Source organism: Pogoniulus pusillus, chromosome 31, assembly GCF_015220805.1.
Source record: "Pogoniulus pusillus isolate bPogPus1 chromosome 31, bPogPus1.pri, whole genome shotgun sequence".
NCBI classification, from domain to species: domain Eukaryota; kingdom Metazoa; phylum Chordata; class Aves; order Piciformes; family Lybiidae; genus Pogoniulus; species Pogoniulus pusillus.
In genome coordinates this window covers 343852-368339 of record NC_087294.1, presented here as the reverse complement: position 1 = coordinate 368339, position 24488 = coordinate 343852, and the positions used below count along the sequence as shown (strand labels likewise).

The following is a 24488-nucleotide window of genomic DNA, read 5'->3' as shown; positions in this document are numbered from 1 at the left end:
ATATGCAATCCCAGACATATTAAGCTGATTTCATGGGCTGAGCACATGCAATGATCCTGGAGTTTCCTTTGCTCTACCTGTTCATCTGAACAACAGAAGGGCTGAATTGCATGAGAAGGTCAACTCCTCCAGACTCTCTGGAATGACCTCAAATTATCCCCAAGAAAGAAGTCAGTGTTGGGCAAGTATGAACATATACAAGCTTATTCTGACCCAGGTACCAGAACTAATCATCTCCTGATGTGACTCGACATTTGTAAGCAACAAATAAAAGAAACCAACCCAGTACATTTTTCTGAACTTGTCAGAAGATAGGCATTAACAATCCCCAATTAAAAACAAAGAGGACTCTTCAGGCAGCACAGGCACTGATTTAAAGAAGAGCAAAAGGAAAAAGAGAACCTTATAGTGAGTATATTCCTCATCACTACAAGATGGTGGCAGTGAAGAGGCATTCAAATGGCCCTTATACTTCTCTGGAAGCTTGAAGAGCTGCATGACGCACACAGCCAAGTCTCCTAGAGATAAAAAAGACTGACCAGAAGCAAAAAACAAAACAACTCTACAGTGACAAGGGCTGATGACCAGCCTGAAGACAGGAAACCAGAGAGTTGTGGTTTTGTTTGTCTGGAATTCTTTCTTGAAATTCAGACACTGCTCCTCCACTACAGATAAAGCGGCAAAGTGCAAACTGCAGTAACAGAGACCACCAGGCTGAGTGACACAGGAGATCAGCTGCAAACTCTGATCAGCATGGCTGATATCTTAGCAAACATACAGAAACAAATATAGGGTTTTACTACTCTGCATTTTCCCAATGGCAAACTTATGAAAGAGCAAAGTGATTCCTGGAGGGAGAACCTGCAGAAAGCCTGGTCTTTTTCAATTGAAAAATCTGCCTAGCACTGACTCTCCCAGCATACAAACACCTTGGATACCAGTTTAGGAACAAAGGTATTTAAAGCAATAGAGAAGCAGACACATGCCAACATGCAACTCTATAAATCATAAAGAGATGAAATGACTATTGATGCCCTCAGGAAGTACTTCCACTTATTCACAAAATTCTACAGTTGCTTAACAAAAGGCCTCCACTGTGGCAATATCTAGTGCTGCAGGTAAACGTCCAGAACAGAAGTTAATGGCTTGGGAGAAGGAGATACTGGAGATAATATCCTCCTACCACAAGACAGAAGAGACTTTACAACATTACCAACTTGATAAGGCAAGAATTGTAAAAGGCTACATCCCGTGAGAAGAGTGGCAAGTGGACCTGTTTCTCTGTACTGCAGAAACAGCAACCTCCTCAAGGCAGGAGGAACACAAAATAAACAAGATAGATACATGACTTCAGGAGCATCTAAAATGGGAGACTTAAAATTATCAGAGAAGACTGACAGAGAGATTATAAACTTCATATGCTGGTAGAATATGACATAAAGTAAGCTCTTCTTCCAAATTCATAGATGCTTCACTGTTAAATACATCTTTGTCTACCATTCAAATAGTGCAAGACTGCTGCTTATTCAGAGAAGTCAATGTTTCAGCAACAATCTGAAGTCTATGATGACATCACCTAAACACCAAAGTATGACAGCTTTGAGCAAACACACAAGGTATGTTATCAGGATAATGAGAAGGAATTGGAAAGCAAATAGTGACAAATATCCACGAGCACTTGAGTGAGGCATAGTAATCTTAGTAACAAACCTAACTGCAAGATGAAATGATGTTGATGCTGGTATTAACTCAGTTGTAGTTTAAACAAAGTAAAAAGCTTTGTGCATACTGAAGTGATAAATGATGATAAAGACTTGCATAGTAATTAGTTCTTCATTTCACCCATCTGTTCTCAAATTTCTTATGAAGAAGAAACTATTCCTACATACCAGGTATCAAGGACACAAAGCATAATGTCACTGTGGACTGCAGCACCACAGATCAGTAGCAGCAGCAGAAAGTGGGTAGATCTGTCACCATATTCCTGAAATGCATTAGGACCTCAACTGTGAGCCTGGACTCAGCAGGACAGGCAACACACAAAAGAATAAAAAAACCTCAAGACAACCAAACCCACAAAAGCAAAACAGCAACAAAAGACTAAGTCCATAATGAAATGTAGAGATGACAGCAAAGCTGCAGCAGATGCTGCAGCTACCTTAGGGGACATGCAGAGGAGTAAACATTGGTAATTACTTACAGAAATGTTTACAGGAGATTGGCAAGGGAAACCTGCCTGTGTTTACAGACAGCTCCACCTAACACAAGGAGAACATGGGAGAAACTACAAGTGCTAGTGCCTATGCACTAAATCCAGGAGAAAGGTGCTACTCATGTGGGTTGATTAAAGGCAGAAACTGACCCTGAAGCCCCTTGAAGATGTCAGCCATGACCATGAAAGGAAGCTGGCTGTTACACTGTCCCTGAGAGTGCTCCTGAGAACAATCCAAACAGCCTTCTTTTTTCTGACCTAGGTACCAAAGTTTTATCTATAACAACTCTGAGTAAGCAACTGAGCAGGTGGTTCAATCCCTGTTCCCGTGACACCCTTTTTACATCTGCTTAGTAATTCCAGTGAGAGGATGCATGCATCCTATCAGCAGAAAACATTAGCTGCACGGTTCTAATGCCTGAGGCTTGATCCTGAAATGTCTGAATGAATATGAATGTTCAAATATTTCAATGTTAACATTCATTAAGTTAAATTCTAAAGCACCTGGGCAGGGCTCGCATACAAGTTTCTACAGAACACATGCTTATGGGAAAAAGCTTGGCACCACTTTCAATCTGAAACTCAATGACAGAGCAGGCAAGCAAGACTTATAGGATTCAGAGATAATTAGCACTGCCTCCATCACAATTTTGCGTGGGAAACAGATGCCAGCCCAAGCTATACCTGTTCACTACACTCATAATACACATGCAGCTTCCACTAGCATGGTGAACGCTGTGGTTCCATATAGGACTAGGAAGCAGGACTAGTAGAGCTCATGCTAAGAGAGGAAGGAAGAAAGAAAACAAGTCAAATGTATCAAGTCTCTCTTCTAGATAATTTTTTTTAACTGACACCTTGCTTTGTATTTGCACAGCAATGTTCTGCATCATGATTAGCAAAGAACACAGACATTGATCACCTTCACATTTGGGTCCTTCAGAAGATGCACCAGGCAGCAGCTGACAGCAGTTTTAAGCAGCTTGTAACATTTCTTGGACAGCTGCTTCATTCAGGCCTCCTTGATAAGTATCAGTAGATCTGCCCTCCATTTCCTTTCCCATTCCAACCTTATTAGACCCTTTTCTTTTCCTGTACTGGTAATCAAATTTGCAGTTAAACCTATTTTAGGCCAAGCTCATGTAAATTCAACTTTTGGTGAATCAGACTAGACAGACCTGTTTGATGAAACAACCATAGCTGGAAAGATTATTTATATCCTTAAAATGACTTGAGAAACTTCAAACATACTGGGACAGTTTGTCACAAACACACTCCTTTGGAAACCGAATTAATACAAACAGGTTTTGCTGATACTTGGAGTTATATCTCATTAGTTCATGTTTATCTCTTGTATTCTTAACTACATCCATAAAAGACTCCCAAACTTCCAATCATAACTGTTGGCACTGCACTGGGGATGTGCCCAAGACAACTTTAACTCTTCACTCAACTCTACTCCTTTGGCCTCCTTGGTTTTCTGGTTCCACCCACTCAAATGTGTGATGTTTCCCTAAAGCCCCAAGCCTTGGAGCCATTACACCTTGTGGCAATCCCAGTTTCTGTTTCAAAAAAAGAGAGAAGTTTCTGCACATTACAGTTACAACAAAAGAACTTTCATAGGCTTAAAAATGAAAAGGAGTTGAAAAATATTTTAAGATTAATGGTTAATAAATGAAGCCCACAAGTTTGGGATGTCTGAGCCACAACTGGGATGGGAAGGACACCGTTTGAGATTGGCAATGCAGCATAGCTCTCTGGATGATTTTGGTTAGTGTGCCAGAATGAAACACATAATCAACTACTACATAACCTTTCTGGTTTCAGCTGTTGTTTGTTGGGGCTTTTTTTAGAGGGGTAAGGGGGGCTGGGAAGAGGTGAACTATAGGTTGCACATCTGCATTCACACTTTATAAGAATAACACTTCCTTCCACCTTTTTTTTTTTTCCTCTCATTGCCAGTCCTACAAACTAAAACTCTTTTTGCAGGTTCTCAAAAACAGCCATTCAGCAACAGCTCTGCAAGTTTTTTTGACACCTCAGACTTTGCTGAAGGCTGCAATAATTATTTTTTTCCCTCTTAACACTACAAAAGCAAAATATTGTTTAGAGTAAGTAGTGGTAAGTCACCTTCATTGTTCCCAGAAGCAAAACTTCCAGTTCACTGAGAGGACCACCATATATAATAACTACTCCAAGTGTCCTCAGTAGACATAAACACTGCTTGCATTTTTTTTCACATGCCACTATTCCAGCTTTTATTTTATGTTCTAGCTAAATGTCTAAGCACTACACCTATTCTCTGATAAATTCATAGCAAAGTAACTTAAAGCCGTAATTTAATGTATCAAAACATCGTATCTGCTGTTTAACGCAGAGATCACCCTTCTCAACACATGACTGAATACAAAAGAGACCATGCATCAAATTAAATCCTTTGTACTAACTTGTAACTGCCACAGGTTTATAAATGTCTAATCTAAGAAACACTTCTAATCAGAGCCCCTCAGCCAGCTCACTTTATCATCAGATTGGATTGTTCAATTTTTTCCTGACCTAGTACAGGTACATGACAGGGCCACGATGAGCATCACCTCTAGCTGACACTCAGCAAAGGCACCTCTCCTCTTCACAAACTCATGCTCCGACAAGCAAGAACTGCAACTCTGGATTGGCTTGGAAAGACTTATCAGTGTTCAGCTACTGCTGGAGTGGCCTAAAGGAAACAAACAAATATATATATAATCAACAGCTGAATCAGTCTTTTGGCATACTTTAATAAGTGAGCTAAATATCTGTTGAAAGATTGATATTTAGGACTTTTAAAAAGAATTAAGATACTTCAAAACACATGTCCATTCTGAGTTCACTTGTTTTGTAGTGTCCTCCCCTAGGAATTGCTTTGGGATTGTTTTTTTTAATATATTAAATACTTACATTTTAGAGATGGTACCTCTATACAAAACCTTTAATAGTTCTATCTTTCTTTTTTTAACAGTGGTATCTTGGGGTTATCTGTGGAGATAGTCTTCAAAACTACTAACAGGAGATTTTGTAATTGTGTTCCTGTTAGTCCCATCTTTGTGTTGATCTCAAAAGTACTCACACAGTGCCTACAAGAAGTACGGGTGATGCTATCACCAAGCTTCAACTGTCCCTGTTACCAGACAGGGTAAAATGACAGAAGCCACTATCGCACTTACACTTCTGTTACTGTTATATGGTTAGAGAAAACAGATTGGCTTTGCACTGCAGAGTTTGCATTCAAAGATAATGAAGTACTACTTCCAGTATGTGCCTTCATCCCTTGCTACAACTCTATCTAGTTAGCAGGGCTTATAAAGCCTTTCCTGAATTGGAACCAAGAAATCACAAGTGTAGGAAAGGCAGAGGACAACAGGTATATAGCAAACCAAACAAATACATGAGGAAGGTTTCAAACATGCACATTGCTCCAGATGAGTTGGCAAAAACACCATTACTTGTGCCACACAAAAAATTGCATCAGTAAAATGTTCAGTTGTACCAACTTACACAGATAACAGTAGCAAAAGTACCACAAACTCATGACTTGCCTAATTTAGTTTAGTAAGTTAGCAGATATTTTCGCTTTCCTTCTAGCTTTAACATTTTAGTCATAACAAAGGTTAAAAAAAAAGCCAAAAACCCAAGACCAAACAAAAAAAACTGCACAACCAAAAATAATCCCATCTCAGAAACCCCACATAAAACTCCATGCCACTTAGGAAGGAGCAAGTTAGCTTCAAACCTTCTCTGCTGGGCACGGTTTATATTAAGGCCTCACAGGCAACCACTTTAGGCTTAAAGTATGCCTTTGGACAGTAAACTCACACTCTCGCATCCTGCCCAAGAAAGAAAGTGAATGCATGAGCAGATGGCCTGAAATCACGAGAGCTGCCAACAAACTGAGTGCACTAATTGAAGATTTCCAAAGTTGTATATGCTTAACATTTACTGTTACTTGAAACTTAAGTCAATACTGTCTTTGGAGATGCTATCAAAGTAAGACTACTAATTACAAGCCAATCTGACCATACGTCTCTTTTTTTCTTCTCTCTCTCTCTTTTTAATCTTAAGAAAAAACAACAAGGAAGATGACACATCAACACCTAGCGTTAGAATCATAGCTTGTCTTTTCACGGATGTACTCAGTCACACATCCACAGGTCAATGTTGTTTACCTAGGGCATTCTAGGTCTGTGAGAAAAACACAAGATTCCTGCAAATGAACACGTTCAAACTGCTTTGCATCATTTCTGATTTGCCAACTGAGAACACAGAGTAGCAGAGAGTCAAAGTTTAATAGCTAAGCATCTGTATGGACCTGAGAACAATAGCAATATTCATTAAGAGGCTGATCTCAAACTGCCTTCTCATATTTTCAAGACAAGCGCCCTATTAATACATTTTCAAACCTTAGCATAACTCTTACGTTTTCATCTCACAGCACCCACCCACACGCTGGTAGAGAGATCCCAAAATTATGCAAACTATGTGCCACACACACCAAAAAAATAAAGCAAAAAAAATTAAAATTACATCTTCATGATATATTGTGTATTGCCAACCACAGTAAATTGCACAGCCAGGAGCTGCTACAGCCAGATTTAGCTTTGCACAAGCTGGTGGGATTCCTTTATAAATTTAGCAAGGAGCACGGGCAACAAGCGCTTGTGGAAATTTGAACCGCAACTTTGCAACACCAAATATTGTTTCCTCCAAGAAAGAAACAGTAGCAGAATAAGACTATTAGCAAGCTCTCATTACACAGCTTTCAAAACACCTATAAGTGATCAGGCTCTCTAGGCAGCATTATGAAATTGCTGAAGTACCAGAAAACATAAAAAGGAAAAAAGTAAGGCCACAGCTCTTTCTGAGGCTGCCAATTAATAATTAAAGGGGGAAAAAAGCCAACTGGAGAGAGACCATATTAGAAACCAGCTGAACGTACGCTAAGTTTGTTTCAGGTCCTTTTTCTCCCTCGTACTTGGAGCACCGCGACTTGTGAATAAAGGTTAAAATTAGTCTCTCAGGTCTAAATGAAGGATGAGCTCTGAAAGGCTTCTCGTTCGACTTGAGGGGCAAGAACTGGGACAGCAACCCGCAAATCAGGAAAAAGGCAAGGGTAAGAGATGGGGAAATGCACCCAGGGTCCAACATGACGGCAGGACACTGTTCTGCTCCGACTGCCTCTCTCTCTCCCCTCCCCATAATAAACGTTCCTGTTGCTTAATGACATGATCAATCATATTTCTAAACTTCTTTTTGGCCACAGTTAACACAATCCAATTAACAAACTTAACATTACACCAAGAGGAGGGGGGTTTTCTGGAAAGGTTTCCCACAAAACAAAAAACCAAACCAAAACAGGTTTGAGAAGGCATCTGCACAAAACCTGAAACACTATGCGATTTTACCATAAGTGAAACGAAATACTTTCCCCTTCCCCAAAAACATTCGACGAGCTCCTCAGATGCAGGCGAAGACCGGCATGCCTCAATCACGGCGCAGCCCAGGCGCGCCGCGGCTGTAGCTTTGCCTCGGTGGAGTGGCCAAACACAAAGCAAACAGCAGCCGATTGCTGCCGGAGCCCCGCGGAAAGTCCGGTGCACGGTGCCGACTACCGCCGGCTGCCAGAGGAGGGGAGGGAAGTAGGGGACATCGGGGTTCATACAAAGACCGTGGCCGCAAAACACCCGCTCGCCAGTAGACCCCCTGGGGCCGGGAGACTGGGGCGGCTATGCCCCACCCCGGTGGTTTCGTGGGGTCGCAGGACCCCAGGTGCCTCACCAAGCGACCACCCACCCCTACCCCGGGCCGAGCCAGGAGCCGCCACCGTCCCATCCGCCCCTGTGCACCGTGCGAACAAAGCCCCCGCTCTCACCGGCCGCAGCCTCTCGTCGTTCTCTGCCCTCGCACGCCAGTTCCTCCTCCCACTTGAAATACAGGCGTGGGGAACCAGGACGGGCAATGCGGGAGGTTATCCCTCTGCCGAAACTCATTCGGCGGCGCTGCCGGCTATCCCCTTCGCAGCGACCGTGGCCGCGCCCCTGCTGCCTCCGTGCGCTCGGGCTTCGGCTTAATCTCCAAACTTCCTTCTCCTCCTCCCGTCCAGGCAGGGGACTCTGAAACTCCCCTCCTCCATGCAGCTCCCGCAGTCGATCTGCTGTTCAGCCCCTCCCCAGAGAGGCCCGGCCCGGTTCGCGGCTGCAGCTGGCTCCGTACCCCTTCTCCTTCTCCTCCCCCGGCGGCTGGGAAAGGCGAGGGGGGGGGAGAGAGAACAACCACTCGGACTTGTCTATAGAGCCGAGCTAAACAGAGCAGTCGGATTTCAGTCCCGGGAAGAAGCGGGGCGGGGGTAGGGGAGGTGGGAGGGGAGTCTGGCAATCGGCTACTGTTTTCACTTAGGGAGGGAAGTAAGCGCTAGAATTTGCAGCTTTCCTCTGCTCGCAGGATACCATCTCCCCGGCTGGGAGCCCCATCCTCTCTTCGCTGAGCTCCGCACCGACTGCTCTCCTTCACCACGGGCTTGAAGTTCAATGACCTAAGCCACAACGTTGGTATTCAATGGTGAGAACTTCTGCAAAGGAGTCCGAATCGCCGGTCCATCCTGAGTACTGTCTGTCACAGGCAAATTCTAAGAGGTTTTAGAGACTACACCTGTCTCCTGGCAGCCTGCCTGGCTATCCTCTTTGTAATAGGTAAGTTTAAAGTTACTTTCAATTTTATTTTAATATGTTGTAAGACACAAAGAGAGATACCACTTAAGCCCTGAATTATTCGTACGTGATCAGAGGTCGTTATTTTTCTGAGCTCTAACAAAACCTTTGGTTTCCTGTAGAACCTTGTTCTGTACATCACATGCAGTAAAGCTCTGTTGCTCTTGTTCTCCAGTAATAGTTCCTCCTTTTACTCAGGCTCATACACAACACGTGGAACATGAGGAAATTGTGGAGGTCAGAATAGCTCAGTTTTAAGATGTCAAAATAAGTAATTACAGCAGTAACTCAGAAAAGCAGAAAGTTTAAGTGTTTGCCCTTATCTTACCAGTTCTCACTACAATCCTTAAAAAACAAACAAACAAACAAACAAACAACAAAACCCCAGAATCCAGCAAAACCAGCTCTGTTAGACGAAGTGTCTGTAATTCAGAAGCCCAAACCTTTTTCCCAACATGTCCATTAAATCTGCTTCAGAACCCTGATGGATTTTTAAAGACTAATACATTTATGAATTAATTGAAGATTACATTTAAAATGGAAGATTAGTGTTTAATAAGTGAAACTGTATTAAGTTTAAAAAAAAAAAAAGTGTTTTAATGACAGCACTTCTTATACTTAATAGTTGTTCAGAATTGGAGCATAATTATCCCCAAAGGGTAAGTCCTCCTCCATTCTTTCTTCTCTGGGAAACACCACTGTCCACTCAGGCAAGAAAGGAGGATCACAGAAGACTGAACTCCTTGGTTAATATTTTTTGTATGGCAAATGGGGAAAGGGTAAGTAACTTCAAATGTGAATAGTAGCTCCTTGAAGCCCAGCTTGCTGGTAAGACCTCCTGCACTGCATGGCTGTTCCATCTCTGAATTTCATATCCAAGTGAGCACGTTACATCCCACATTCCTCCTTTGACACACTATACACTGGCCTTGTGTTGGGTACAAAACTTTGGCCTTTATTTGCACATCAATTAAAAAGAGGCAGCAAAAGCCTCTCCAATGAAACTACTGGGAGAAAAGCATCTTAAAATCTTTCCCATTGTGGGAGTCAGGGAATATATCTCTCAAAGATTATAATAAAATGGAGTACTAGTTGCTGCATCTAACTTGGGCCAAATTAAAACAAATGAAAATGCATGCACATCTCCAAAAGGAAAATATAACAACCCCCAAACCACGGAGTACTTTGAGTTCTTTTAAGGAATTGAACAGTCTCTGCAAATACCTTTTAAAGGCTCTACATGATCTGTTCCATATGGAGTTTGTTTGTGCTCAGTGCTATGACTAACAGGAAAAATCTTCAATAGGAGAAGTCTCTTCCTATCTCTCCATCCTTCTACCTCCCTTTCCCCAACAGACTGATCATGAGCCAGTCTGGTTTCTGTTTGCTTATGCTAAAAATAGCATTCCAGTGAACTGACCAAGTATCTCCAGTTTTGTCAACTGGCCAATAGAGTACAATCATTGTTGCAGAAATGATGGAGGTTTAAAGGTCAAGCTTTACAGCACTGTAATGTAGCATATCTGAAGTACCACCCTTTTTTTCCCTTGGAGTTAGGTACGTGGACAAGCTGTGGGAACCTTTATCTCTGAAGGCAATTCAGGTGACTACTGCTAAGACGGCCTGTGTGGCAAGGAGACTGCAGGCAGATGAACGTTCCATTTGGGTATTGTCTATACATCAGAAGTCCTGTGGCACTGCCTGTTGTGGCAGTTCCCAAACACCTTGTTCAGTCACTACTGTGCACAGGCGAGAGACAAGCCACCCCTCCCCCTGCCTCCACCTTTTTCTACTCACTCTCACAGCATCTCTTCATGCAGTAGGACCTCTGCCTTCTTCTCGTACATAAGGTGATATCCATCTCCACCTGTCAGCTCTTCACTTCTGTCCTCCTTACTGCGCCTGCAGTCAGCAGCTTAGAATCATAGAATGTCAGAGTTGGAAGGGACCACAAGGAGCAGCCAGTTCCAACCCCCCTGCCATGCCCAGGGACACCCTACCCTAGAGCAGGCTGCACACAGCCTCATCCAGCCTGGCCTCAAACACCTCCAGCCATGGGGCCTCAATCACCTCCCTGGGCAACCCATTCCAGCCTCTCACCACTCTCATGCTCAACAACTCCCTCCTTGCATCCAGCCTGAACCTACCCATCTCCGTCTTGGCTCCATTCCCTGTCATCCCTGATATCCTGAAAAGTTATTCCCCAGCTTTTTTGTAGGCCCCCTTCAGATACTGGAAGGCCACAAGAAGGTCACCTTGGAGCCTCCTCTTCTCCAGACTGCACAGCCTCAACTCTTTCAGTCTGTCCTGATAGCAGAGCTGCTGCAGCCCCCTGAGCATCCTCATGGCCCTTCTCTGGACACTCTCCAGCATCTCCATGTCTGTCTTGTAATGGGGGCTCCAGAACTGGATGCAGTGCTCCAGGTGGGGTCTCAGCAGAGCGCAGTAGAGGAAGAGAATCACATCCCTGGCCCTGCTGGCCACACTTCTGCTGCAGCCCAGGATCTGGTTGGCTTTCTGGGTTGCAAGTGCACACTGCTGGCTCATGTTGAGCTTCTTGTCCATCAGCACTCCCAAGTCCCTCTCCTCAGGGCTGCTCTCCAGCCACTCCCTGCCCAGCCTGGATTTGTGCTTGGGATTGACCCAACCCAGATGCAGGACACTGCACTTGGTTTTGCTGAACCCCATGAGGTTGGCTTGTGCCCACCTCTGCAGCCTGGCCAGGTCCTTCTGGATGCCCTCCAGCCTGCCTGCAGCACCACACAGCTTGGTGTCATCAGCAAACTTGCTGAGGCTGCACTCAGTGCCACTGCCCATGTCACAAAGATGTTGAACAAGACTGGTCCCAGGACTGATCCCTGAGGGACTCTGCTTGTCACTGGCCTCCACTTGGACATGGAGCCATGGACAGCCACTCTTTGGGTGCAGCCATCAGAATAGTTCTTTATCCATGTTGTGGTGCACCCACCAAACCCCTGTGTCACCAGCTTGGAGACCAGGATGTGGTACGGGACAGTGCCAAAGGCTTTGCTCAGGTCCAGGCAAATGACATCAGTTGCTTGCCTCTCATCTGTTAATGTTGTGTCCTGTTCATAGAAGGCCACCAGGTTTGCCAGGCAGGATTTGCCCTTGGTGCAGCCATGCTGATTGTACCCAATCACCTCTTCTCTATTCTCCTGTCTCAGCAGTGCCTCCAGGAGGATCTGCTCCATGATCTTACCAGGCACAGAGGTGAGACTGACTGGCCTGGAGTTCCCTGGCTCCTCCTTCCTACCCTGTTTGAAAATGGGGGTTGTGTTTCCCCTTTCCCAGTCAGTGAGGACTGCCCCAGGCTGCCAGGACTTTTGGAATGGAATCGAGAGGAGTTTAGCAACCTCATCTGCAGTTCTCTCAGCACCCATGGGTGTATCCCATGGACTTGAACACTTTCAGGATCTTCACTTAGGATGGGCAGTTCTTCCTCCCAGTCCCTGCCATTATCTTCCATGGCTCCAGCAGTGTGGCTGGAGGCCTTTGCAGTGAACACTGAGGTAAAGAAGTCATTGAGAACTTCAGCCTTTTTCATATCACTTGTGGCCATTTCATCTGTTTCCTTTCTGAGGGAGGCCCATCTTCCCATGCCTTCTTTTTACCATTAATATACCTGTAGAAATTCTTGGTGTTCCCTTGGACCTTCCTGGTTAGATTCAGTTCAAACTGCTCCTTGGCTTTCCTAAGCAGACCTCTAGCTGCCCAGGCAGTTTCCTTATATCCCCCCCATTCCAGCTGTCCTTTCTTCCACTCCTTGTAGAATTTCTTTTTGTGTGACAGTGTGTCCAGGAGCTCCAGGAGGAGGTGATGCTTGAATACTGACCAGCTGCCCTGGACCCCTCTTCCCTCTAGGCCTTTGTCTGCACGCCTAAAGTCTAGGGTCATAAGCTTTGAACACGTCCTCCTGGTTGCCCTCAGGATCTTAAATTCAACTGTGTAATGATCACTGCAGCCAAGGCTGTCCCTGTGCCTCACATCGGTCAGCAGCCCTTCCCTGTTTGTGAGAACAAGGTCCAGCACAGCACCTTTTCTTATGGTTCCTCTACCATTGGGACGAGAAAGTTGTCATCTATGCAATCGAGGAACATCCTGGATTGCTGATGCCTTGCTGTGCTGTCCTTCCAGCAGATGTCAGGGTGGTTGAAATCCCCCATGAGGAGCAGGGCTTGTGACCTGGAGGCTGCTTCTATTTACCTGTGAAGGGCCTCATCTGTTCTGATGGTTCTGATGGTCAGGTGGCCTGTAGCAGACCCCTACAGTAACATCATCCTCCCCTGTCTTCCCTTTAATTTTAACCCATACATTCTCAACCAGCTCATCATCCTTCCCCAGGTGGAGCTCCACTGATACAGAGGAGAGCTGAAGAGCTTGTACCCATCTATCTCTACGTTCCAGTCATGGGAATCATCCCACGAAGTTTCAGTAACAGCCACTATGTTATGGCACCCCAGCAGCACAGTGGCCCTTAATTCATCCTGTTTGTTGCTCAAGCTCTGTGCATTTGCATGGAGGCACTTCAGCTGGGCTGGCCCTGGCCTCCTCTTGTGCCAATTCCCCTTGATTTGCTCAGATTGTCCTGGGGCATCATCCCTGGCTTGCCTCGGGGCAGCAAGTTGAAGGCCTTCATTAGCACTCTACTTGCACCACTTGGTGATTTGGTACCTTCCACACCGGTGATTAGGACAGTGGTTTGATTATTGCAGTCAGGGACATGTAACCTAACATTATTTTCCCCTTTAAGATTTTTCTTCCTTCTAAGAATTCTGTGTATGTAAATTAGTATATCAATAGTTCTGTATGCATACATAAGATCTCAAACAACACAGCATTCCTTTACATCACCAGGACTTAATTGCACTGATTATCATGTTAATGGGTTTTGGATTTTAGTGTTATTGGTAGTTTGGCTGTGACTCAGCAAACTCTAAGAAATTATTTTAAACATACCGAAAACAGTCACTTCAGTTTTACTGAATTTCAGCATTTCCTTGAAAGGAAGCACAACTTTATCCATCCTGAGTTAGAATCTGGGGAAAGTAAAAACCTCTGTCCTTACAATAAGAGAGAAGTCATTGTAAATAGAATAGCTATTGTATAGCTACACACAGCTATATAAAGAGCCATTAACAGAAGAGCTACTTTTAAAGACACCTCAACACATACTTAAAGGGCAGAAAGACATATCCCAGATTTGATTGTTTGGTGATGGAGGGTATCTGTGGAAGCAACAGCTGCATCCATGCCATACACAAGAGTGTAATGGTAGGCTTAACCTGGGTACCTCCAGGTTAAAAAAAAAAAAGAGAGAAATAAAAAACCCTGCAATTTGCTCCTTGGCTAGCCTCTAAATAAATTATTCCTCCCACGATCCAGTTTAATTGACAGGGACAGGTACACTCATTTGCTTTGCAAAGCAATATTATTAAGCATGGGGGGTTTAGAGCCATGCCCCTGTTTAACAGAATATATTCCTTCATATATATTAATGCCAAGGGGCACACAACCATTCCAGTAATTATATATTTCATTAAAATCATCAATATAAAATCAAATGCTAGGGCACCTACTTTGTGCCTGAGTCCTGCAGGTATTTAACTACCTCCCACTTGATGAGATACCCATGTGAAAAAAAACCCAAAACCCCAAACCTGGAAGCGAAGCATGTTTAAGGCTTTGCAGCAACAGCTGCTAAAGCTTTTAACTACTGACTACTAAGTTCAAAATGTTCTTATTCCAAATCTTACTACAAAATTTAAGTACTTTCAATACTATAGGACTTTGCGTGCTACTTGCTTTGGGAAACAAAGAGCTCAGGTAAAGAATGGGAATAAGGTGATTAAGTTAAGTGGTTGCTAGCATAAAGACTGTCAACATAAGAACAAGGTACTGTAGAGGTACTGTAGAAAAGTCATTGACTGAACTTGGTCTTTCTAGGGAGAGTGTTTGATTCTTTCTTTGTCTGGGAATGTCTCGATGCAGAAGTAAACATCTTTGGATCGCTCACTTTTTCACATAGTAGCACTGCTCGGATCCTCCACGAACAAAACTGTATTTCATTTAAAAAGCACACAGAGCAGCTGCAATTTGCACAAAATAGACTTTATAAAACCTAGTACAACTATACTGACAGCTCAGGGCCTAAATTCCTTACAAGCCTTGGTCATCAAGCACAACCTCCACTTCATTTTGCTTTCTAAAGCACTGTGGTTGATAACAGTGTAATGGAGGGGTAATTAATTGATTGCAAGATGGTATCCAAACACTTGCAGAGGGTTGTGTTAGTGTCTCCTTAGCCACAGAAGCCTCTGATTCTTTCCAGGATTCACAGGGTGCTGGGGAAAAGAGGTAGATGATCTGTGGCCTGGTCCTGATTTCTCTGAACAATCTGTGTACCTCCAGGACTTTCCATCTTGGCAGGAGAGTTTCAGGTGTAGGCAGGATGTCTTGTGCTGTGCAGTCTCAGAACAACACCACGCTGGCTATGCAAGCCTATTGCGTGGAGGCTTTTAGAGCACGTTACTGGTAAACCCAAGGCAGGCAGCTTCCAAGCAGTTCACAGATAACTTATAGCTTAGAGGAGCATAATGCTGTAGGTGGCAATGGCAGAATCACTGCCAGAAGCAGAGCAATAGCAGCAGGCAGCAGCAGGCATGAATACAATGGCAGAACACTTTGTGTTACCTGCTCATCTCTTTTTATCAATAGAGCCTGAGACTAACGGGCCTTTGGACATAGAATTAGCCAATCAGAATGGCAGTTATCCAAGCTTGACCATATTAGGTGAAGCCACAGGTTGCTTCTCTCCATAGCAGAAGGAGGGAGAGCAGAAAAACATGTCTGGCAAGCCAGTACATGTATAAGTCTATTGTGGTCTCTAGTCTTTTGTATTTCCTGTCTATTCTCCCCCAGAAAGGTTTATTGCTGTGATTATTCCTGAAAATGCTAGCACCTGCACTCTCACAAAAAACCCAAAACACCAAACCAACCAACCAAAAGCTTTCCATTTTCCAGATCTATATCTTCTTTCCAATGAAATTTTCTTTGCAGTATATTTGGTTATAAGGCTAAAAGTAGGCAGTTAATTTCAACCTTGATAGCCTTCAATCATTCTGCTGTGGAAGAAAGTCACAACTAGTTCCATACTCCTCATATCAAAGTCATCAAGTAATGATGAACCATTGCAACCCTCCCAGAATGCAGGGTGCTTACCCCTTTTCTCCTGGAAGGACATTCTAAAGCATTCAAAGCAAATCTGGTTGCTTCATTTTATAAATTCCTTTGCTTTCACAGCAGACAGGCTTACTGGGCTTGGAGCATGTGCTTGTTTCTCAAAGCTGATCTGCCTCTTCTTAGCTTGAAGTGATTGCTCAGGAGACTCGTAAGAGATGTCACAAGAGGCCTTTGGTTTGTGTTTAGGAGGTTTAGTTTACAGGCTGCAAGATCATGCCCTTTAAAAACATTTTTTTCTTGCTTCATGCTTTGCAGTGAGTTCACATGCACAAAAACGCGGGATCAAATCAGGGGTGTTAAGAGCACAATGAAGAGTTGCTAAATTACTCAAGAGGACTGCTCAGATGGCAGAAGAGTTCATCTGACTACAGGAATCCATTTCGACCTAAAGCAAACTCCTTCAATATAACCAAATACAATCTCTGTTTTCTTCTGGCTCTTTTACATTATTAAAAGATTTTTTTTACTACCTAAGTGAAAAATATTGCAGTTCTCTACTTTCAGCTGTGCCTTTTTAATCACAATGCTCCACAATAATGACACTAATTGTTTTAAATTACCATTCAAGTAATGAGCAATAACCATAGGGTTTTTTCAGGCAATAAACTAAATTCGGCCCACGGCTAACTGCTCTGAGATCATCAACCCTGGATTATTTCTCACAAGCTCAAGTGGCTCACTATTCTCCCATTAGAGAGCAGCAACCCCAGAGAGTTGATTTGCAAGGGGTGTTCTCTGGGCATGGATTGGAGAGGATCATGAGGGGCAGATTTGCAAGAGGGAGCTAAGAGCACTGTAATCTCCTTTGCTGTATCGCTGTCTAATGCAGCAGGCATTCCCAATCACCTATCAAATAACTGCTGTGCCATGATTCAGCCATCCCAATCCTCATCAAAGCTGCATGCTGTGACATCACAAGCTCCCAGCACAGCAAAAAGTTTGTAGAGGAAAGGTTTTCCTGTCTCTTAATAAATTCTAGGAGTGGCAAAAGTCAACCAGGTCACAGGCAACAGGTACAATTCATTGCAGCCCTCAGGCAAGTTTAAGTTACACTGAATAACTCACGCTGAGCCACTGCAAACTGGTCAGGGAGAGGCAATAGATCAGGGTGCTATCAAGTCAGAACAAAGATTTAACAAACGTTCTCTGGTTTCATTCTGTGCTTATCTATGTGAGCGCAGACAAGGCAGTGGAAAAGGAAGTCCCAAAGCTTTATCAGGGGCTGTTAGAGTCCAAATGGAAATTTGCATTGACCTCAGGCAGTACCTGTTCAAGAGATGGATGTCAGACTTAAAATGAAGATCTGTCATTGGCAGAGACAGAGAATTTATTAGGTTTACAGATACTGCTACCTACAGTATGGTAAATGCTTTTGCTTCCTTAGCATTTACATATAGAAAAGTAAAAATGCAAACTGCTTCAAAGAGAAGGGAGAAAAAAGGCAGAACCTCAAGCTCAGACAAAGTGGATTGAGTGCAGAAGAGAGACCTTTGTGAAATGCTGAAATAAAGAAGGCAAGTCAGAAAATAAAGTGGGGACTGAAAGACCCCCAAAACCAACCAGCTAACAAACAAACCCCAGAACAACCAACACCACTCCTTAAAGTGCTATAGCTAGCACAGAATGCTGGTGCAGGAGGCCCCCAAATTCAAACCAGAAACAACATAATTTAGAAAAGGCAATGTAGAGCAGCATGTTGTAAATACTTGTTTATATGACATGTCCTCTATTGGTTGTTCTATCTCCCATCAAAAAGTAATAATCTACTTTTGAAAGTACAGAATTTGAATGTTAATGTAAGAGAAGTTCTGCATAATTCTGAGGCACAAATGAGTCTCAGTTTCCAGTGTATTATAAGGGGCATGGCTCGCACATTGAAAGAGGTTCTCCTGCCCCTCTACGCTGCCCTGGTGAGGCTGCATCTGGAGTAGTGTCCAGTTCTGGGCCCCCTAGTTCAAGGAGGACATAGAACTGTTTGAGAGAGTCCAGTGTAAAGCCTTGAAGATGATTAAGGGAATGGAACATCTCTCTTATTAGGAGAGAGTGAGGGAGCTGAGGCTCTTTAGCTTGAAGAAGAGGAGACTGAGAGGTGACCTCATCAATGGGTGAGTGCCAGGAGAATGGAGCCAGGCTCTTCTTGGTGATGCCCAATGACAGGAGAAGAGGCAATGAGTGGAAGTTGAGGCATAGGAAGTTTCACGTAATCGCAAGGAGGATTTTTTTCACAGTGAGGGTGACAGAACACTGGAACAGGCTGCCCAGGGAGGTTGTGGATTCTCCCTCTCTGGAGATACTCAAAACTAACCTGGATACATTTCTATGTGATCTGGTATAGATGATCCTGCTCTGGCAGGGTGGTTGAACTGGATGATCTTTTGAGGTTACTTCCAGCCCCTGACATTCTGTGATTCTGTGAAAGCAGCACTGTATTATTATTGCAGATGCAATATTTAACAAATAAAATTATATCAAAAGTATGAATCTTTGGAACTAGCAGATCAGAGGCTCCCAGAGTGTCCCAGAAACAGCAGTGCCCAGCTTTCACTGAATACTGTTACTAAATTACTGTGCTTTCTCAATACAGGGCAGATGAAATTATCTTCAGAGTATCTATTCTCTAGTCACACACAAAGCAATTGATGCAAGAAAAAGACAGAAGTCTGCTTTGTTTCTTCAAGCCTTCAACTTTATGATACATCTGGCCCAGGACAGTGTCCCACTACGCTACTTTGAATGAAAAAAGCCAACAAACACAGCTGTTAGCTGCCTACAAATCTAAGCAGCTATGGTGTGAGTAATTTCAGGACTGGCTAATAAATGATAAAAACAATTGCAATTGTGTTCCATGAAACTCCTGTGTTTTCTTTCAGTCCTGGTATCTCCTCTCTTGAAAGCTGTACAGGTTAGGGTGCAACCACACAAAGCCAGCTGTGACAATGTTTACTTAATACCTCTAGGTTGCCAACCATCATCCTGGTTCTGGGCAACTAACAGTAATAATTTCACAAACTTACTTACTGAGGGATACTTTTGAAGGCATTCAGGTAACAATGCCATTTATTACTTACACTACAGTAATACAAGATACAACGACCAATGCACTGAATGAAGCACTTGAAAATGAAAAAGTTGATCCTTACACCAAAGAATTTACAATCTAAGTAGCATTGAGTGTGTTCTGAACCTTTGAGTAAAATGTAGTGTAAATTTCAACTGGAAAGGATTTTTTTGTTTGTTTGTTATTGTTGTTGTTGTTTTTTTCCTTAGATGAGTGGTGTCAATGTGTGCTCAACTTTTAGGAGACTTGGACAAATACCTAAGAAAAAGTTTACTTTGGTAGGCTTAGGTTCACTTTACAGGGTGGCACAGATTTGAAATGGGTTGAAAATACTGGTCTAGACAAACTTCTAAACTACGTCATCTGGTTGCATTCTTGTTCAGTCATTTAATGGGACCATAACCACATAACTGGCTAAACATCAAAAGCAGTCATCCTGGGAAGTGTGCTGAAAGGCCACAGTATTCCTGACCCCCACTGACTTGCTGTCTTCTAGCAAAGTACCACAGACTCATCCATGCAGACTTAAGAATTAGTAACAACAAGAAGAAAACCACTAAGGAAAAAGCCTATAGGACAGAAGATCTCACCTGGGTTCTGCAAGTGTTGGAAAAAGTAAGCCCATGCTCTAGGGTCTATAAAGATGCATGGATTTTACTAGTAAAATAATTCTTGTAAAACCCCATGAGGTTTATAGGAAAAGTTTGTAATGTGAAGATAGTCTGTTGATCAGAAGATAACATTGCTGCTGTCACTAATTCAGCCTATGATTGCTTTGCCAAGGCTATAAACAAAGTTTCAGACTGTTTTATTGACACAAATACTTCTGGAAAAATCTCTGACACTTGTCCAGCGGCATTTTTTTTTCACCTACAAGACACTCCTATAGGTTGCACAAAATGACTTATTTTATCTAGGAAAAAAAAAAAAGAGAAATAATGTTTTTGCCTGGAAGCCAAATTTGCTTTGATACCTAGCACAACCATCTGGTTTGTTGTTCCTGGAGGAAGGTGCTTACACCTGTGCTTTCCAAAAGACAGCCACGTCAGTGTTGCATTCTACCTCAAGAGCTCTACTTAATTGGAGTACTTGTCAGCAAAGTTAGGACACATCCTGGTAAAGGAACAAGGCCAAAAGTGCAGGGACAAGCAGTGGCAAAACCGAGTCCCAGGGCTGATACAATAAAGAGAAAAAGCTAAATGAAGCTGGCAAACTTGTAGATTTGATTTTTTTACCAATGGAGTGAAAGTCTGCTAAAACTACAACACGTTGTTATGACCAGCAGATACTTCAGTTAGTTTTCTGAATTTTATGGACTGGTGTGAATAGAACTGATTTACATGAAGTAAAAGCTATAGATGCAGACAGTGTTATTTGTACCCTTGTATAAAAACAAGTGAGTCACAGAGATCTTTCTCTGTCTACCACACAGCTAATGTGCACGGCAGACAAACACCTTTTCACCATGCTTCTCAGAATGAAGTCCCTTTTGAAAGGAGCTAGCAGGCAAAGGAAAGCCTTTATTCAAATCCACATTAGAAGCAGGACATTTGCCTTTTCTACCTTAGTGGCATGACCTATGTGGGCTTTTTTTCTTTGCTTTTAAATATTTTTGTTTAAAACCCTCACTTTCATGCTGCCTTTCTTTAGGCCCAGGACCATGTGTTTCAACAAACTGAGCCTATGGGTGTTTTACATGCTTCTGCAGAGCAAATTAAACCAAATGCTTGCTGAGGTCAGCCATTCCTGCCTGGGAAAAAAGACTTAACAACCAGAAAAAAAAAAACCAAACCAAAGAGGATTGTCCCACAACATCAACTATCTTGATCCATCTTTCTCACTCAACAACCTACACTTTTGCCACCTTTCTCACTTTTTAAGTTGTTTGTGGGGATCTTGGACTGATCATAATGGTTCTATTACTGCATTCATTGATGGTCCAGGTGAAAGTTGTTCAGAAAGAAGAACAGAATTTCAGAAGTAACCATGAAAACAAAATATATATCCCCCAAAAGAAAGAGATCTCATATCATACATTACAAACCATCTTTCCTTTTCATATTAGGAAATGCACAACTCCACATACCACAACACAGAGATAAAATGTTGAGTCTAGAAAAAACTGTGTGGTAAACAGGATTTCCATGTAGAAAATACTTCCTGCATGAAGGAAGACATTTAAGTATTAGAGCCAGAAGGAACTGATGGAAGAGAAATAAGCTAAGAAAATGGCAGAAGAAAGCATCATTTCTGATCTGCCCCATATCCCTTTCTGGCAGGCGAGCCTTTTCACTAAGGAAGATATTCCAAGGAAGAAAAAGTATCACACAAAAATATTGTGTATCAAATGGGTGATTAGAGGTAGAGTGTGTACACACATCCTTCCTTTTCAGTAGAATTTCCTGAGTATTGCCTCAGCTCTCTGCTAGGCCCTCATACAGTGACTTTCCTTCTATTAAAACAAGTAATAAACCCCCTTCCTTTTCACAGTTTGGAACCAGTAACTCTCTTCAGTGTCGGCAGTTTCCAAAACTTTTATTGCATGATCTCCTCCCTGCTTCACATAGACTTTGCATTGAGCTCTGCTTTTGCTTCATGACACTGAATCATCTGGGACACAGGACGTTACGCAGCACAGGAGATGCTCATGCTCTTCATCCTGGCTGTTTGCCACCCAACATGACTCCGTGGGACCTTGCACTTCAACTACTACTACCAGTAGTTAATGTGCAGTCACTTGTCAAGTCAGTCTCTGTCTAAAGACTATTCTTAGCAACTCCAGAATGAAAAGGGGATATATACTCACAGTAGATGTGCTGCTTTTGTTTCCTATAGTAGGAGGGTGTTGAACTTTAGGCATGTATAGAAGGAGGTTAATCAGAGGAAAATTATGATTCTTCCATTTGAAGAACACTGTTTTTTGACAGTGTTGCTAAAGCAAGTAGTAAGAGGAAATTAAAATTTTCCCTGGAGATTTCTCTCAAGAAAAGAAGTTCCTTCCAAAATTCCATTGAAAATTGGCTTTGACCTGGCAGATTAATGAGGCTTTGAGACTTTCAGTTGGAGCCTAAGCAATAGTTTGTTTTGTATTTAGAATAATAGCACTCTTTAACTGAAGGAAAGAGGGGCGGTGACACCACTATTTATGGCTTGTTTTCCCTCTCAGTTTCTGCACTGGGAATGCAGCTGGACTGGTTGTTGCTTTTACAATTACTGCACACTTTTTGTATTAGCAACCCTCATGAATTGAAAAAACATTAATCTGCTCCTCCAGAGTAGAGGATTAATTAAAATAAAGAGCTCTTTGAAAACTGTGTTTTCAAATGCTGCTTCTTGTCTTCTTTAAGCCATTTATCTGCATTTGTTCCAAGTCTCCCCAGTTTCCCCCCAAACTAGGAATACTAGAAAATTTTAAGTCAAAGCCAAGATCTTAATACATTTTAGGGTTTTATTATCTAGACTAGATGAGAACCGCAACATATCACCGTACTAGCAATGGACTTTCTATGTTGACAGCATAGAAACTTAACAGAGCTGTTTTGTCTTCTTAAATGGCTTTCTACATAAGGTACTGGAAGGTTAGAAAGCTGAAAAAACCCAAAATGTTTGTGCAGTATTTTTGACAGGTAGACATACAAATATAGTTTAAAATATAGTTTTATTATCTTTTTACTATGATTGCTCGAAGTTTGCATAACTCTGAGCTTCTCTTGGTGTGCTGAAAGTTCATATTTCTGTTCAGCTTCCTAAAAATTGGCTCAGTTGCCTTTTCTGAATGGCAATGGTGAATAAAATGTTGGGTTTGGTTGTTTGGTTGTTTGTTTTCCTATTGAAAAAACAAATAGCATTGTCTCTACTTTTGTAGAAGAAGTCAAGAGATGCAGAATCAATGGAGTGTTTCATATCCCTTTAGCAGCAGATTCTGGGCTGAAAGCCAGTTTCTTCACGATGGCTTTGTTTAGCCTACAGTTTTGGTCGCACTGTAATTCTGGTTAATTGATTGCTGGTTCTAGTTAGCACAACTGAAAATGCTAATGTAGACATCCAGGAAATATTTGGGGCTGACCAGTCCATCAATCGATGGTACAGTATGTCCAAAATTTTAAACAATACCAAGTTAGAAACACGGAATCATAGAATATTAGGGGTTGGAAGGGACCTCTAGAGATCATCTAGTCTAACTCTCCTGACAGATCAGGATGACCTAAGGCAGGCCACACAGGAACACACTGAGGTGGATTTTGAAAGTGTTCAGAGAAGGAGACTTTACAGCCTCTCTGGGCAGCCTGTTTCAGTGCTCTGCCACTCTCACAGTAAAGATGTTTCTCCTCATGTTGAGGTGGAACCTTCTATGTTCCAGCTAATAACCCTTCCTACCTTTCTTCCACCTGACATTCACGAACTCTACATCTTCCTGGGGTCTGCTGCACCAACAGAAGACAGCTCTTCTCAGGATGTAGGTTGTGGTACGTCAGTCTTTTAATTACAGATGAAAGCAAACAGGATCCCCACAGACAGTGCAAACTTTTCAGCCTGTACCCACCACCAAATGAACATGGGAAGATGCAACCCACTAAAAAAGTAAAAGCAGATGCATTCAAGTACATTATCCCAGTTAATGCAGACAGCTGCAGCAGCTGTGACTGCTGCAACTAAACCTTTTACCTCCACTTTATATGCAACTGTTCTATTTACATGACTATCAAATATATTAGCAGACATGTACAACTACATTTGAATATATGAATGAACAATGATGATGGTTACTCTAATATGAATGTAATAAGCCAAAATACTTTTTAGCACTATCCTATAATACACTGTGAATATACAAAAGTATGCCTGATCTGAACATTCACTTTGGTGTCTCGACTGATGCAATGAAATAAGTTAAATTATTGTACTATTCTTTAGAATGCATCTCCCTTAAACCATAAAAGGATTTGCAATTTGTGATGCCATACCATAGTTGCAGTCCCACTGGTGGACACTGTAACATAAATCGGATTTGAACGTGTTTACTATTCCATTGTCTGACTTCAACCCTCCCTGCATAGCATAGTTCACTATGTGACACAATGATCTGGCTCTTCACTGTTGTTCAGCTTTCACCACCCATACAAAAGATATAATGTCAGAAAAACTGACATTTAAGTTTCATAGTCTAATGTGTTTGGAATAGCCAGGCTAGAATTTGAGCATCTGTCTCTTAACTTCT

The 24488-nt window shown here is 42.5% G+C and overlaps 1 protein-coding gene and 1 long non-coding RNA gene across 5 annotated transcripts in view; one reads left to right on the top strand and one right to left on the bottom strand.

Annotated features, from left to right (window-relative positions):
• Positions 1 to 8324, bottom strand: part of PLEKHG1 (pleckstrin homology and RhoGEF domain containing G1) — a 149734-nt gene extending 141410 nt beyond the window's left edge. The window contains exons 1-2 of one of the 2 annotated variants that reach the window (XM_064169387.1): positions 8118 to 8189; positions 4769 to 4928 (exon numbers count right to left, since the gene is read on the bottom strand). Coding sequence is in view for 1 of the 2 variants with exons in the window: in XM_064169385.1 (XP_064025455.1) it covers positions 8118 to 8235 (118 nt within the window). In the remaining variant the exon portion in view is untranslated. Of the gene's footprint in view, positions 1 to 4768; positions 4929 to 8117 lie in introns of both variants that reach the window. The other variant, XM_064169385.1, reaches the window with a different exon arrangement.
• A 27-nt stretch (positions 8325 to 8351) lies between these two features.
• LOC135189258 (uncharacterized) lies at positions 8352 to 16931 on the top strand. 3 transcript variants are annotated; one of them, XR_010307997.1, is made up of 3 exons: positions 8352 to 8432; positions 8687 to 8934; positions 16468 to 16931. It is a non-coding gene; the product is annotated as an uncharacterized LOC135189258 (long non-coding RNA). The 3 variants fall into 3 exon arrangements; XR_010307996.1 differs by having other exon boundaries at positions 8391 to 8454; XR_010307995.1 differs by lacking the exon at positions 8352 to 8432 and adding an exon at positions 8527 to 8591.
• The last annotated feature ends 7557 nt before the right edge of the window (positions 16932 to 24488 follow it).